Source organism: Castor canadensis, chromosome 3 (genome assembly GCF_047511655.1).
Source record: "Castor canadensis chromosome 3, mCasCan1.hap1v2, whole genome shotgun sequence".
Lineage (NCBI taxonomy): Eukaryota > Metazoa > Chordata > Mammalia > Rodentia > Castoridae > Castor > Castor canadensis.
In genome coordinates this window covers 190,131,558-190,148,913 of record NC_133388.1, presented here as the reverse complement: position 1 = coordinate 190,148,913, position 17,356 = coordinate 190,131,558, and the positions used below count along the sequence as shown (strand labels likewise).

General features: G+C 47.7%; 2 protein-coding genes across 4 annotated transcripts in view; one reads left to right on the top strand and one right to left on the bottom strand.

The window, feature by feature from the left end:
- Positions 1-17,356, bottom strand: part of Tg (thyroglobulin) — a 222,818-nt gene that overhangs the window by 29,046 nt on the left and 176,416 nt on the right. Inside the window, exons 42-43 of the mRNA XM_074069262.1 lie at positions 3,060-3,224; positions 1,926-2,093 (exon numbers count right to left, since the gene is read on the bottom strand). Of these exons, the coding sequence (XP_073925363.1) occupies positions 1,926-2,093; positions 3,060-3,224 (333 nt within the window). The remainder of the gene's footprint in view (positions 1-1,925; positions 2,094-3,059; positions 3,225-17,356) is intronic.
- The window catches only part of Sla (Src like adaptor), a 62,063-nt gene that overhangs the window by 5,993 nt on the left and 38,714 nt on the right, over positions 1-17,356 (top strand). The gene's annotated exons all lie outside the window — the stretch shown is intronic.

Genomic DNA, 17,356 nt, shown 5'->3' with positions numbered 1-17,356 from the left:
AGTGAACAGCATGTCCTTGCAAGTGTCCAGTGCCCTGAGGGGGTTCTGGGCAGCCACACAAAACAGGACTGCAAGGGGCCCTGCCACACCCACAGCAGGCACCCTATTCTAGTGCCTGCCTGGAGCACATGCATTCCCAGCGGCCTGGTTTGGGCAGTGAGCCTCCTGCTGGTAGTTACTGTCTTTCTTCACAAGTGCACCAAAGAAACTTGGCCTTGACAGCCTCAGGAGGGAACTTAAGGAGAGGAGTGAAATGTGGCACTGAGGGGGGACGTGGTCCTCTGGATCCAGGCTCTAACTAGAGTGGTTCAGAAATTCAGGACAGAGTAGGAAAGTCCCAATGATACAGTGCTTGGAGTGGCAGGCCCAAGGTAGCCACGTGCCCAGACAACCCTCTTAAAAAGTCAAGAAATACATCCTGGGCTGTGCTCTGGCCCACCACAGCCCCAAAGGCTCCCTCTCTGGTGAGTAGAACTTCCACCAATGGAGCAGGTATCGGAAGTACTACCAGGGTGTCCCCTCTCACCCTACGTGCCCTGTCTAAGAAGTCCCCAGGGCTCCTGGGAATCTGAAAACCAGAGGTAACTGGCATGAGTTTCCAGTACATGAAGACCCATTTTCCTCCCACAGGACAATGTTAAATAAGTCAATGCAAGAAGGTTATATTGCATATGACATATATATGTATGCAGAGGAACAGTAAAGATTAATTCATAATATTCTTTCTTGCTCCTCCATACCTCCTGATAGCCGACATTAGTTGCTTGCTATGAAACACATATAAATACACACATTTATGTATGTACAGATACTTACAGGTTGCTTTTAAAAAACTGGCATGCTTCCTTAATTCACACTCGTCTACATCTTTGTTTTCCACTTAGTGATGTGCCACAGACTTCCCTGTGCCAGCAGAGAGATATCTAGCTCATCTTTTTAACAGCTGCATAATATTTAATAGTTTGTATTATCTTAATTTAGTTCATCATTTCCCTGCTAATGGACATTTGAGTTGCTCCCAATTTTTTGCCACAATAATTAATGCTGTGATAAATACTCTTGTACATATATCATGTAAAGTTGGTGCTTTTATTGCTCTAAGATAGATTTCCCAAAGTGAGATATATTACCCAAGAGAAATAAAGTAATCCAAAGGAACTCAGAACCATGTGTGGATGAATTAATGAGTTTTGACACTGTTTTATATTCAATAGCGCTGATAGACTTATGCTGTGTGCACAGGAAGGGTTCCTTCCTTCCCCTCCAATCGCAGGCCTATCCCTGGGTTTCATGGTGGGGGCCTGCACCCCAGGTCTGACCTCCTAGAGGGCTTTGATTAAGAGCAGGAGGACAAGGGTCAAGGAGATACACTCTGCCTCTCCCAGAGTTGTTGCATCCTAACCACAGGCTGCATCTTCTAGTCAGAGCAAGAACTGATAGCAGCCCTTACAGCTCACTCCCAACACACCGCAGAGAGCTATGTTTTGCCAAGAAAGCTAAGAAAACCAGCTTGGAAGACTGGAGTCAGGGTGCCCTTCCAAGATGGAGATGGTGAGGTTTTCCACAGAGCCTTCATCCCCCTCCTCCTCCCAGTTCTCAGCAGGGTCAGCATCCTGCATGGAACAGGGATCTGTCTCCACAGCCCAGAACCTGGTGGTCCCAGCTTTGAGCTCCAAGGTCAGCTCCTGCACGCAGTTCTCCATAGAGTTCACTTATAGCTGTGACTTGTTGGATGTATCTGTGTTGCCTACCTCCCTGAAAATGTCTGAACCCAACCTCCCCTATTACCACCTCCAAGTTCCTCTAGTCTTTGCATGTGGTCATTTTCAGCTATTGTTTTGTGAACAAGCAAGTAAGCCAGTGACTCTTAACTCCACAAGTCAGGCTTGGAGGACCAGATCCTCCAGAGGTCTCGCCCCACCAACCTTCACAGCCTTGGCCCTGTAGATGACTCCGTCATCCTGAGAGCTGCCAATGAGCAAATCGACCTTGGTCCTCGGAGGCCTCTGCAGTGCTCTGGCTGGAGCTTCACGGAGGTACTGGCCATCAACCACAGGACCCCAGTAGTGGAAAGGGCCACTCACAGCCAGGAGCTGCATGGTAGGAAGGGTACCATTATTCATATGGACCTCACCGTCTTGCCTTTTCTCTTTTGTAAATAATGCTGAATAATCAATTGCATCACTTTGCTTCCTGAGGTCCTAGCCACAGTGAATGCCCCATGTTGGTTATCCAGCTGGGGATCTATTGGGAAACCAGGACTAAATGACCGTAAAAACAGAGAGGCAGGACACTAGGCGACAGTGCCAGGGGCTGGGTGGCAAATCCCACTCTTAGCAATGGTTGGTCCCCAGAAGAACCTGCCAGAGCTGCCCTCTTTAACCTACTGAAGTAACAACAGAACCCCAGAAAGAACGAGTATGTGGCTAACAGGTGACATCAATCAGCTTTAGTTCCACTCAGGTTAGCCCAAATTTAGGAGGACTGAGGACAAGACCCACTCCAGATCCATGAGACCAGACTTGTTGCTGAGGGGACCAAGTCATCAGTGAAGTGACATAAGCATTCTTGCTAATGTCCCCTTTACCAATGCCAGTGGAAGCCAGACACTTGGGCTTCTGAGCAAGGTCTTTGTAGGCTAGAAAGGAGTGCACAGCTCTCCCACTGAAGAAGTGGGAAGGCACAAATCCATTGCCAGTTTTGAAGCCATGCCCATAAGGCTCAGTGCACAGGGCTGTGACATGACTGAGCTCCCACCACAGTCCTTCACATGGGTAATGTCCTTTTCCCTGACGCCGTAAGATCTGTATCACTACTTCCAACTGTAGCTAAGACATTGACTTGCAGAGATTCTGCCTCCCTCAATGCCCACGTGTGGCCCACTGTGGCCTTTGGCCCCCGTATGGACAGGGGAGATGGTCAGGGAACTTGCAGCCCAGCTCCAGCTGGTCATCTATCAAATGGGTGGCGTGGGCGGGTCACACCTCCTCTCTGGACCTTGGTTTTCCATTTGTAACACACTACAGACCATCCCTCCCCACCTGCACACAAGTGCCTACCTTGGTCTGGGCATCATTGAGGATGTTGGCAGGTTTCTGGCGGAGGCAGGCTAACACTTCTTGGTCAGGCGACGTGGGGCAGCCAACCTCCTTGGCCAAGGCCTCTGCCTGCTGCTGAGCCCTGTTGAGGCTGATGACAGCTGCTGGGGAGAGGGCGGAGCCTCCCTAAAAGAAAAAGCAGGCTCAGGACTGATGGCGCTAACTACCTCCTGCCCCTGCTCAGCCCAGTGACCTCAAGGCCGCTGCAGGACTCTGACTCCCTTCTGCAGAGGGGAGCTCCTGACACTCGGGACGGGGATGCCCACGGGCCATATTCCTTCATAACTACCTGCCTCATTTATTCTCATGAAGATTACATGAGACGCAGCTGATTGTGTTCCTGGGACAGGGAAGGTGAGGTCTGGCGGGTGGTCACTAAGGACAGCAGAGTAGGGCTACTCTCTCTGGTCACTGAGAGGGTTGTTACAGTAATGCAGAGGAAATAATGCTATGAAGTGAGGTGCCGACACTCGCCACATCATTGGTGCTGTCACCCGTTGCATAAAAGACACAACAGATAGATGCCCAGAGAGGAGGAGATCATCCTCCTGAGGTCACAACTGGAAGGCCAAGGGCATTTGGATGCATCTTGTGGATCAAAGGAGATGGTAGAAGGACAAAGGTCATGGGCAAAGAATGGGCATTATAGTGAGACCTGAAAGTGCTGTGGTAAGCCTGAGAGCCGACATCCAAAGGCAGAGGGGAGGACAGCAGGAAGAAGTCCAAGGCTGGTCCTATCCATGAGAGAGCCCACACCCTAGGCTCCAAATCTGAGGCCACATGCATTGGACGCAGCTGTTTAGTCCAAGGAAGGGACCCATAACCAGAGGCAGAGGCATGTCTGTACAGCCAGAGACTCAGCAGATGGACATGCAGTCAGACAGCTTCATGGCCTGGTACCTGGGAGCTCCTCTCACAGATCTGAGCCTCTCTCTGGATCTGGGGATCCAGACTGAAGACAGAGAAAGGCAGAAGTGATCTTCTGTTTTGAGTTTATTCAGATAATAAATTCAGAGTCTGTTGCCATAGGCTAGCCTACTACCAAATGCACAAAGCAGGGCACAAGAGCCCTGGAATCACTAACCAGTGGCTTTCTGAGCTTCAGCATCTTCAAAAGAGGAAGTCCTAACTCCAGGGTCAGTGTGAGAAGTAGCAGTGCAAGATCAAGCACCCAGCTGGCACTTGACCTTGAACCACTGATCTTCAGCCTAGAGCTCAATGGAGGTGGCAATGAACCAAAGCATGACAGATGATTTAGTCTAGTGATGGGTTTACTTTTTCCAACATGGAGTGGCCAGCTTTTCTCAGAAGCACTGGGTGTGTTTATCTTAGCACAACACATCTGCTCGAGATATTCAGGGCACAACCAAGGACAGCCGTAGTGACTGCTGGGCCCAGCTTTGCCACAGGAGGCTGCAAGGACATGAGAATTTCAGGACACGTCTCTGATGTTTTCAGCATTTTCACCAGCTATAAATAGCCAGGGCTCCTGACATGGGGAGGAAGTGGTTAAAGGCGTGGGCTACATTGACATTGTGAGATAACTTAGAGAACTTTCCTCTCTCTTGCTTTGTTTTAATCGATCTTTCTGAAGGAAACCTTGTTCTTCATGGAAAATTGTCAGTTAGGCAAACCAACAGCTGAGCTGGCTGTTAGAGCCCTTACTTGGAGACCAAGGACTTGAGGTGGTGGGTGGTTCCTGAACAGAGGTGGGAAAAGAGCACAGGCTCTGAGGATAGAGGGGCCAGGATTGAACTCCAGCTCTGGCACTCTGTGATGAAGTGACTTGGGTGAGCAACTCCCTCAGGGCCTATATTTCCTCATCTTGAGTGACAATAAGAAGCCACCTTTCACAGGGCCATTGTGAAGATGCACAAGGCATCAGGGAAGATGGTGGATGTCCCCCACATGTGGTGTGCGGGACAGGACCTCTGTCAGTACAGTGGGATCTCTTGGTACCCCAGAGTGTAGAGGCTGCTGATCTTCTCAGCCCTCCCTGTCATGGGAGCCTAGGTTTGAACTTTATCTGAATCTGACCTGCTATTAAGTGGCAATGAGTTTCCTCTTGTTTTATTTAACTTCAAAAATAGTGTGAACCAAAACCACAATTGCTGACCACAACCGTTTCTTCCTGGTGCCTCTGAACATTGCCTTGACCTCAATCAGCCCTAGGGGCCACCTCAGACCAAGACCTGCCTCTGTCCAAGAACACATACAGTCCCAAGCAGACATACTTACACAGACAGACTCTCAGACACACTTGGACACATAGTCAGATGGACACACAGACATGAATGCAGAGACACACACACACCCCCATACACACACACACAGAGAAATACACACACAGAGAAACATGCAGCTTCTCATACAGGCATGTACAATCAGACACAGACTCACACAGGCACACACATACACATACACATAAACACACACAGACACCTTACATACAACAACCCTTTGTGAACTCCTTAAGTGACTCCTTAAGTGTCTCCTTAGGTGTCTTCCATAAAGACATCCTCAAACACCAAAGCAACAGGGATACGTGGATTTTCTGCTATCTCAGGAGCACCCTGGTGGCTCTGAACTAGGGATCAGTGAGTGGAGGGTGGCTCTGGGCGGGACAGAAGCCCTCTGAGAGAACCTGTTCTAGCTCCTTCCTCAAGCTCCCATGAGCCTCAGCCCTCCTTCACCTGGATCCTTGGCTGAGCAGTGGGACACCCTAAGGGAAGGAGTGGGAGGGTGGAAAGTGGTGCTCTGTGGATTCCTCAGCCACCTCCTCACCAGGGGACACTATGTGGTGTCCTCTGTTCCTGCAAAGCCCTACAGCAGTGCCAGCATGGAGACACGAGAATTAATGTGCACTCACTGTGTGCCACACACACCAGAGCTGGATGCATAAATGTAGCTCAGCTGTACCTAGAACAGCACATGAGGTGGGCAACTATAGACTTTAAGTGTAGGGGCAGCAGACTGGGCAGAGCAAAGTCCCACACCCCAGGCCCGCATCTGGAGAGGGCACAGGCTTTGAACCCAGGCAGCGGCTCCACAATTCCATGCTCTAACCACTGTGCATGGTCAGTTTCATGCCTGTGACCTTCAGTCTCATACTGTCCCTGTGAAAAGCTGAGGCCAAAGCCAAGTAGAAAGGCCCTGGCTCTGGAACAGGCAGACCAGGCTTTTGTTTCAGCTCTGCCAGCTGCCATTTTGCCAATTCCCCTTACTTCTATGTTTCCGGTTCCTAATTTGTAGAAGGGATGTATAGTCAGCAGTCACAGAGCAGATGTGAGACAATGGTGCCAAGTACCCAGCACATACCAGCACCCTGTACAAGTTCACTGTAATTGTCACTGGGAAGATTGCTGGCACATAGGTTTAATTCCAACAGTGCAATGCATTACCCTGGCTCAAAGTCACAGAACTAAAGTGGGCAGTGCCAACAGGCTGACAGGCAGCAGGACTCTTGTGGTCTCCATCTTGGAGATCACTCCTGCTCATGGCCACATGGCTCTACCTACCAACAGGGCATGGCTCACCCACATCTTTCTGGTGCCACACACTGGCCACAACACATCCTTGCCCACTGTTCCAGGAAGCTGGGGTAGAGTCAGAAGGACTATGTTTCTTTAGGGAGAAACTCTGCACACAGACCGGGAACCCAAGTGGCCCAGCTCTAGGCCCAGGGCTTCTTTCCACAACTTCTAGCTGAAAGAGTTGTAGCAGCCCCAGCTGGACTCCTGGGCCTCTCAGAGCTCAGTCAGCTCCAGCTGGTTTCCTGGCTGAACTGAACCAGTCACCATCTATCACCTGAGAGTTGTCAACACAAACTATACTTCAATTCTATTTTACTTAAGGCAAAAAAAAAGCGTAAGTCCCCGAGCTTGGGTTAGATGGATGGTTTTTGAAAACATGGACTGTGCCTAGAAAGCCACACACACTAGTGACCTCTCTGCTATGGGGTCAGGACAGAGTAAAGAATTCTTGAGAACTCTGAGGAGGGAGGGAGAGCACCAGTGTGGCCTAGATGCTGCTCTCCATGACTGGCTGGACTTGAGAAGACTTTTTGTGGTGCTGGGGTTTGAACTTGCTAAGCAAGCACTCCACCACTTGAGCCATGCCCATAGTCCTTTTTGCTTTAGTCTGTTTTTCAGATAGGGTCTCTTGTTAACTTTGCCAGGGCTGGCCTTGGACCTGGATCTTCCTATCTCTACCTCCCAAGTAGCTGGAACTACAGGTGTGGTCCCACCACGTCCAACCTACTTTTAAGATAGGGGCTTGCTAACTGTGTTCTGGCTGGCCCCAAACAGCAATCCTTCTGATTCTCCAACTCCCGTAGTGGGATTATAGGCATGCACTACCATTCCCAGACCTTAAGAGGACTTTGATGGGAGGAAAGGAGTGGAAAGAGGGAAAAAGAGTGGGGGAGTAGACAGAGATGGCAAGAGGGGTCAGGACCCTGATCACCCAGTGGAGCTGTAGTAGACAGGAGCTGGGGCCTGAGGCTCCCACCTTGCCCAGAACTGGAGACAGTAAGTAAGTGTCTGTGCACTTGAGGCAGTAGATGGGTGGATGAATGGAGAGACAGAAGGATCACTTAATTCTCCTGAAGGAAGAGAGGAATTTGGTAGAGAGACAGTGAGGAATAAAGTCCAGAGGACAGTCTATCCCATGCTAAGCATGAGGGCAATTTTGAAGGGCCTAGCCCTGGGATGCAGCACAGGTATCCTATGGCAGTAGGCATATAGTAAGCCTTTTGAACAGGGTATTACAAATAAGTATTCCAGAATGTCACTGGGCCATATCTTTGCATCCTCTGTGCTGAACATGGTGCAAGCACTCATTAGGCCTCAAGAAATGATGGAGCATGGGAACCTCCCAATGCAGACTTCTATAGGCAGGGGTGACAAGGTATTCCTTTACTGCAGAGTCCAGCATGGAGCATGGTGCCCAACGGCCTTCCCTAAAGACATGTGCAAAGAACTGAACTCAGATGAAGGGTGGGTGCTGCCTTCTGACTGAGGGAGCCTCTGAGCCAGGGATCCAGTGGACTCTTGTGTGGTCCAAGACTATGGAGAGAAAGGCATGTGCCAGAGCGCATGGCCATTGCCCCAAACCCTTCCTCTCCTAGGAAGGTTTCCAAGCCTGAAGACTGCCACCTGGGGCTCATGGTAGTAGAACTGGGGCCTGCTATTGAGTGGCCAGGCCCCCCAGTGAGGGAACCCTGGAAACTAAGTCAGAGGGACTTTTTAAAAACCTGCTTTAGATCTAAGTCCATATTACTATTCCCTTGAATGTCTTCTAACCTGGAATCATTTCTTAGTCCCTAAAGGCATGAGTCCTACTACAATCTGTAGCTCTTCAGTTTTGGCAAAACTTCAGCCACAGCGAAGTTTTACCACTTTCATCCTGAAACCTGAGTCTTAAGGGGTCAGAACACACTTCTTCTTTCTTCTTAGGAATCTGCAGTTCTCAGTTTTAGTGGGTAGAAGTCAAGGTATTTGGAAGAGAAAAGCAATGGTGTAGTTCCTTACTTCCTCAGTAGCCTTGGACTGCCATGTTAAGGCTTCCTTTCTTCCTTTCCTAACAGGCATCAAAATAGCACCTGGTGCTAGCCACCACCCAAGAGAGTAACCGACAGGTACTACAACATGGGTGAGGTGAAAGAAGCCAGACATTAAAGACCATATAGTATAGGATTCAACTTATATGAGATTTCTAAAACAGGCAACTTATATGAAGTGTCTAGACACAGTAAAGTGGGTTCATGGTGTCCTGGGACTGGGATTGAGGGCAGGGAGTGAGGAGTAGGATATGTCGGTCGTATGGCAATTCTGTGTTTAACCGAGTTGTCACACTGTTTTTATTCCCACAGCAAAGCGTGGATGTTCCAGTTTCTTCACAGCTCACCAATACTTGCCAGGGTCTGTTTTGCTTTTGTTTTGTTGTTTTATTATAACCAGCCTAGTGGGTGTGAGGCGGTATTTCACTGTGGTTTTGATTTGCATTTCCCCAGTGACTAATGGTCCTGAGATCTTTTCAAGTGCTCTCTGGGTCATTTATATATCTTCTCTGGAGAAAGATCCAGTCCACTCCTTTGCCCACTTTTAAGTTGAGTGGTCTTTGTGTTATTGAATTGTAAGTATCCTTTATATTTGCTTGAAACAAGTGTCTCATCAGATATGCAATTGGAAATAACTTCTCCCGTTCTGTGGGCTGTCTGCTGGCTTTCTGATGGCATCTTTCTAATGCTGAGAAAGTTTCATGTATCTGTATGTTTTCTTTTGTGCCTTGTGCTTTTATTGTGTGTCAAAGGAACCCTTGTCTAACACAAGGCCTGGAAGTCCTGCCTTGCATTGTATAGATATGCATTTTTAAAACATTTTTATAAGGTACTATATTTTTATTTGCAAAGTGAAATTGTTTAGTGGCTGTCTACACAGGGAGGAAAGAGAAGAAAATTACCAGTGAGTCGTGGGTACCTGGTGTGTTCTGTGCACTTCATATGCTATTCTCAATTCATGTTCACTGACTATTGAGTCAGAGAGCCATAACTGGCCCCTTTTATCAAAGAGTGACAGAGGCTCAGAGAGGACAAACGTCTTGCCCCTATCCCTGATGTTTGGGAGTTGAGTTCAGGCCATTTTCCTCCAAAACCACTGCATCACACAGTCCCCTCACACTGAGTCTGCCCCGCCCCCCTTCCACTCAGGACTTCCCCAGCCAACATTGCTGTGAGCCTGAGGAGCACGGTATGGAGGCTGTGCCAGCCACCTGTGGAGTGCCTCCAAGTCTCCCTTCCAGGCACTTCTTCAGCTTGGATATGAACCTGGCCTTGACTTTGCCTCTCTAGAACAGCGCATACACCTGACATGTTTTTCTACCAGGTCTTGCAGACGTGACAAAATGCTTTTATCCATCTGTCACAAATATGATGTCTAATTGCCTCTGTCATCTTCTGGCTGTCAGAAGCCATTTAAATGCATGGCACTTGAAAATTACCAATTTCCCAGGCCAAAGTGTCTCACTTTAAAAGTGACAGCATGAGTGACAGTCAAGGCAGTGGCTGCCCTCCTATTTCAGAGGGGACTGGAAATGCAGACTCCTGAGCCTCCTCTTGCTGCCAGGGAGCACGACATACATACACATGGGCATATGCTTCCTTCAGAGACAGCGCCCTCATGAGAACTGTAAGGATGTCGTGATGTGCCTCTCCAGTCTTCTGGGACTACAGACGGGAAGCAATGGCTCAGACTGTGAGGGCTAGAAGCTGGGGGAGCCAGGCCTTTGCCACTTTTCTTCCTTTGGCTTTGGACAAATTAGTTGAAGTCTGTGCTAGTTTCCTAGGAAAGCCATAACAGCATGTCACACATAGAGTGGCTTAACAACAGACATCCATTTTCTCAGTCCTGAAGCCCAGAAGTCTGAAATCAGGTGGCAGCAGACTCGTGTTCTCTGAAGCCTCTGTCCTTAGCCTGCAATAGCCTCCCTCTTGTGTCTCTTCACATGTCTGCCCTCTGTGCACACATTCCTGGGGCCTCCTTGCATGTCCTAAACTGCTCTTCTAAGATCAGCAACCAGAGTGCCATGAGGTTCACCCCAGTGGCTGCATTTTAACCTAGTTGCCTTTTGAAAGGTCCTGTCTCCACATATAGACACATCTGAGGTACCAGGGTTAGGGTCCATCACATAAATTTTGGGGCTACAAGGCAGCATATAACACCTCCATTCCCTTATCTTTAAAGTACCTTTCTTATACACTTGAGGCAAAGTTTACAAGAACCTCACACAGCATAAGGTACAGGGTCAGTGCTCACCTGGCTCCCATCCTGTGTGTGCTACAGGAAACACCTGCCTGCTTGCACTGCACCGGCCAATCCACTTCTTTGTTCTCTTTAAAGCTGTGAAAAATAAGCAGGGCTAATAGCACTTGCCTTTAATCCCAGCACTGAGGAGGTTGAGTCAGGAGGATCCCAAATTCTAGGCCGTCTGAGCTACATAGTGAGATCCTGCCTCAAAACAAAACAAAACCAACCAAATAACAACTCCAAGAAAAACCTGGGAAAAATAAGGAGAGGCACTTGAGGACTCCAAACAAAAAGAAATGATAAGGAGATAGCAATGTGAATTACCTTAATTTGATCCATCTACACTGTATCCATGTCTGAAATACCACAGTGTACCTTATGAACATGTATAATTACTAAAAAAAAATTCCAAAAAATTATTGTTTCCTAAAAGAGAACGCTTTGTAAAGAAACTTTCAGTGTAGAGTAACGTTAAGGACATGAATTTAGAACCATAGCACACTGCGTTGAAATCTGTGCTTCTCAGTGGCTTTGTCATCTTAGGCAAATTGTCAACTTCAATCCCATTGTATAAAGCTGGGATTATATTCACATATCTATGTGAACTGAGCAGACTGGTGACACCACTGTCCTCAAGTGAGATGGCCGTGGCCCGAATGCTGGTGTCCTTCTGGTCCCCTCTCACCATTTCCTTCCTTCTTCCCTTTTTTCCTCCATCCTTCCTTCTTTCTGTCAGTGTCATCATCCAGCTCTTGCCCACCAGGAAGGACTCACTGGAAAACGAGTGCATGTGTGCAGGAAGGCCTGAGGTGGAGGTGCAGACAGCAGGCCTTGAGAACAGGAGGCCTCTTAGGAAATGTTACCTGTCCAAGGGGCTGGTGATGATTTTATGCAGGGAGAATGGAAGTTGAGCAGAGAGATGGGAACCACTGATCCACAGGAGCCATCAGAAAGAGGGGGTGGCTTGCAGGAAGGCTAGATGGGAAGGTCAGAAACTGGTCTGGAAGGGCTTCTGTGTACCATGATCAAAGGAGTGAGAGAGAGAGAGAGAGAGAGAGAGAGAGAGAGAGAGAGAGCTGTCAGATTAAGGGGCTGAACTTCAGTGTGAGACTCAAGAAGCTCACACTGGCCATGGTGATCATAGTTGGCTGTAGAGGGGCCAATACCAGGAGAGGACATCCAGACACCTACCCAGTGTCCTAGACAGCAGGGTGAGTCTCTTGTGTTTCTGAGGGCCGACTGTCCAGTCAACCAGCTGAATTACAATCTATGGCCCTGGCCTGCCTGCTCTCTTTGTCCCCAGGCCTGGGGCCTCACCCAGCCCCCACAGTCTGTGTATTTAGGTGGGTTGGCACTTCCTCTGCAGCACCCACTTCCTGTTCTCATGGTCTGAGCCCAGCCCCCATCCGGAATGAGGGCAGCCCCAACAGCCCCAGGTTCCTCACTCAAGCAGATGCTCATCCCCAATGCCCCCCATGGGCCCTCCTGGGGTCTCCTGGGGTATGGCTGTATGAACTAAATAAGCACATATCTGAACCCCTGCCTTTGTTTCACTACCAATGAAGCAATCATGCCCAACACCAATCCCTTTAAACTTGTCAGATGAAAATAAGTATAAATTACTATTATTTTGAAAAGATGCAGAAAGAACAAAAAGGACTGGGGCTTGTGGATTTGAGAAGTGTTATTGCATCCCTCACTAACAATTTGGCAGTTGACGTTAAGCTCTGCGTCTCAGTTTCTTCGACTGTGAAATGGGTGCACCGGGATAGATCAGGTGTGGCATCAAAAGCAAGGAAGGGCCACAGACCCCATCATCCCAGGTTCAAGTCCAGCATCCCTCTAACCAGCTACACATCTTTAGAAAAGCTGCTTCAAGTCCCCATGTTTAGCTTCCTCAAATGTACTATAAAGATGAAAAGGATAGCTACCTCATTCATTTGTTGAAATGACTTTACAGGACAACATGTAGGCCAGTCTGAGCTACATAGTGAGATCCTGCCTCAAAACAAAACAAAACCAACCAAATAACAACTCCAAGAAAAACCTGGGAAAAATAAGGAGAGGCACTTGAGGACTCCAAACAAAAAGAAATGATAAGGAGATAGCAATGTGAATTACCTTAATTTGATCCATCTACACTGTATCCATGTCTGAAATACCACAGTGTACCTTATGAACATGTATAATTACTAAAAAAAATTCCAAAAAATTATTGTTTCCTAAAAGAGAATGCTTTGTAAAGAAACTTTCAGTGTAGAGTAACGTTAAGGACATGAATTTAGAACGTGCTTATGTGAGCCATGTTCCCAATAAACAGGAGCAGTCATTAACATCAGAAGCAATACTTCAAAGAGTTTTTGTGAAAATTAAATGAAATAATGGATTAAAAATATGACATGATCCATAAAGCCCTCTACACACACCAGTTATTTATCATCTTATTGCTACCCAAGTTAGCATAAAAAATATTCTCCAGTCTGAAAAAAAAGGTGTTTGGGTTGAAATTTTATTCTGGCCGGTGATATTTCTAAGCAAGTCCTCCTGTGACTTCCTCCATGACTGCCCACTGCTGGCTGCAATTAGTCGTGGCTTAGCAGGCACTGGAGTAGACAGTGACTAATAATTTCACACCCGTCCAGCTGGTTTTAACTGGATGACAGCGATTTACACAACTTTAAGGGCGGTTTTGAGGTTACTCTTCTTTTGATAACACCAACAAAAAAAAATCTTGTCATTAGAAAAAAAAAGTATATCTCACAGAAGTATTACAGCATCAAAGAATGGGAGCTTAGAGGGGATTTGAATAAAAGCCAGAGAAATTCTGTTGTAGATCCTCGCCTCACTTGGTGCCATTCAAGCACCTTCCGAGGTGGCTGGGCCAGTCTTCTTGGCATTGTGGTTCATGAGATGAGACTGCTGGGCAGAGTGTGACAAGGCAATGCCAGGAAACTAAGAGCAGGAGCCTTATCACCAGCACTCCAGCCAGCTGTTTCCCCATTCCTGGGATGACAGGCCTGCCCTGCTGCCTCCAGCTACTCTATTATCGGGATAATTCTGAGCTCTCTAAGCAGCTCCTTCATGCAGATGCCCCCGGGAATCAAAGGATGATTAAGGCCTTAAGGAGGTTTTTGACAGAGGGAGAGGGAAAATTTTCTCTTTTTAAACTAGCTCCCTCCTGGCCTCCCTTCCTTCCCCCCCACCTTCCTCCCAGTGGTATTTGATGGTTGCACAGGCTATGCAATGTATAGTGCTTCGTGTCACGTCGACAGCACAGATCCACTCCACGGCTCTCAGAATTGACAGCTTTTGAAACTCAAGCCAGCAGAGCAATGAAGATGGTGGTCTTATGGGACACTCTTGTGCTTCCATGGGGCAGGACAGCACTCATGCCTGCAATCCTAGCTACTCAGGAGGCAGAGATCAGGAGGATCGCAGTTCAAAGCCAGCCTCAGGAGTTCCTGAGCCCTTAAGTTGAAAAAATGCCTCACAGAAAAGGTTAGATCAAAAAGAATTAACCTAGAAGGTAACACACACGCACAGGAAATTAATGCGAGTCAACTCCCTGTATAGCTATCCTTACCTCAACTAGCAAAAACCCTTGTTCCTTCCTATTATTGCTTATACTCTCTCTTCAACAAAATTAGAGATAAGGGCAAAATAGTTTCTGCTGGGTATTGAGGGGGTGGGGGTAAAGGGAGGGGATGGGATGGGTGGTAAGGGAGGGGGTGGGGCAGGGGGGAGAAATGACCCAAGCCTTGTATGCACATATGAATAATAAAACAATAAAAAAAAAAGAAAAAATGCCTCACAAAAAAAGGCTAGGGGGTATGGATCAAACTATAAAAGCACCTGACAAGTTGGAATGAGGCCCTGGGTTCAAACTCTGGTGCCACCAAAAAAAAAAGAAAAGAAAAGAAACCTTCTTTACCTTTAAAAAAATAATTCTTTACATTTATAAGACATTCATTAATGGAGTCACCCATGTTACAACCACTGACTAAATGCAGATACACAGGAGATGATTACTCATGAAGTTTTGCTGTGTGCACATGATCAGAAGTTAGGAGATGACCAACTAGACAACAGGCAACACTGAATGAAGGAGAATGGTGCTAGGATACCACCCTCAGCCCATGGTTTCTACTCTGCTGATAGTAATAAACACGTCGGAAAACTCCTTGCTCCTGGACAGGTATAGGTTCCCCTGTCTTGTAGGTAGATGGCACTGTCTCCACCATCTTTCATCCCACCCTGATGCCACAAAGAATGAACCAGTTCTGGGGCTCAGCACATCTGATGACTGAGGAGCCCCACTTTGGAGCAAAGGATGGGGTGAGGCTTGTCCCTGCTTTCTACCCAGGGTAGGGAGTGTTAAGCTCTCCACAAGACACAGACTTAAACGAGGGAAGGTTGGATGCCCTGGCTGGACTCAAAAAAGACTCATTCCTGATTCTGGCTGATCCTAAGGTGGAGGAAGTTGTTCATCCCAGGGATGCAGACAGACAGGCAAGGGGTGACTTCAGAGGCAGAGTCACCCAGACTGCAGGCAGTAGAGGAAGGTACTGGGAAGGCAGGTGAGGTGGTAAGGACCTGGCATGGATCCAAGCAGAGCCCCGGACAGTAGGGACACAGAAGACTGAAACAGAGGAGGACAGAGACTGTCCTGATTCATCAGCTTGCTCTAGTGGATATGAGAGGGGCAGAGAGCTAGTATGAGAAGCCAGATGACAGACCAGTGACAGACACTAATGTCACCTCTCACTCCAGACAAGAGACAACTGAAATCATCCTACAATGCAAAGGAATTGAGATGAAGGTATAGGGAGCATCCCATGAGCTTATCAAACGTCTAGCCTTTCTGCACTTCACTTATGGTCAAGGTTCCCCCAAACACCAGCCTAGGGTCACTGCAGTGTTGCCAGGTGCTTCTTTTGGTGTCCCTAAGCACCTGAGTCCCCACCACACTGCCCTGTCCTAGTTCACTCCTGGTCTCTGTATGCTGAGCTCCTGGGGGTGGGGAGCAAAGTATGTCCAACCCTGTCCCCCCATAACTCAGCCCATGATGGCCCATAGCAACATCTGGGCTGTCATGAATATAGATAAGAGACCGAGTTAGATTCCAGGAAAGAGAACGGTTTGCAAATTAGTGCATCAGAAGACATTAGTAAAGAAAGCAAAGTTGCAAACAGTTATAATTTTTTTTTTCATTTTTCTTTTATTATTCATATGTGCATACAAGGCTTGGTTCATTTCTCCCCCCTGCCCCCACTCCCTCCCTTACCACCCACTCCACCCCCTCCCGCTCCCCCCCTCAATACCCAGCAGAAACTATTTTGCCCTTATCTCTAATTTTGTTGTAGAGAGAGTATAAGCAATAATAGGAAGGAACAAGGGGTTTTGCTGGTTGAGATAAGGATAGCTATACAGGGCATTGACTCACATTGATTTCCTGTGCGTGGGTGTTACCTTCTAGGTTAATTTTTTTTGATCTAACCTTTTATAATTGAGCCCTGCTCAGGGACACTCCAGACCTCTGGGACACCTGCCACCTCTCCATTGATCCCAGCAGGGCTGAGAACAGTACAGGCTCCCTGAGGTACAGGCAGCAGTTTGGTTAAGCAAGGATAGAAGAGAATAGCTCTATTGAGTCACCAGTTTTGTGCAACTCTTCAGAGAAGAGAGGGCTGTGGAAACAGAGCTTCCACTTTTTCTTGTTCCTGAGATGACTCCTAGCCCCACTAGGCCCCACAGAGACACTGGTGCCTGACAACAGAAGACCCACATTTCAGTTCTGCTCTGACTGGCGTGTTCAGCTCCTTCTGATGGGCCACCTCTTCTTGAGCACTGGTTCTAGAAACAGGAACTCTAACCTCCAGAGGAATGGTAGCATCTACCTGCCCCCCCGCCCCCATTAGATAGTCACCCTAACACCTTCAGCAGTAAAAATCAACAGTCACAACTTAAGTACTTGTGTGTGACAGGCACAATCTCATGTCTTCATTTACTCCATCAGAGTTATGGGTCCTCTCTTTCTCTCTCTGGGAGAAGCTCCATGGTTGCTAGCCCAGTGTAGGCTCCAATGGGACAGGAAAGGGAGGCGTTTTACTTGGGATAATATGCACATTACGGTATGTTAGAATGTTTATACACATTTCCTATAGTTCTCTATAACTAAGTAGTTATAGAGAATGTTTATACACATTTCCTATAGTTCTCTATAACTAAGTAGTTATACTTAGTTACTAACACTAAGTAGTGTTAGTAACATTTGGGGTCAGGGAAAGACTCAGAAATCTACTCAGGTCCCACACCGCTAGATATCTGGACCCCCTCTCTTGACCTTGACTCCAACAAGCAAGATAAAATTCTTCATGGTACAAATAAAATTCCAAGAGAATATGAGCGGAAGCACTCACTTCCAGTTGGGGGAGGGCTGGGGTTCCTATAGAC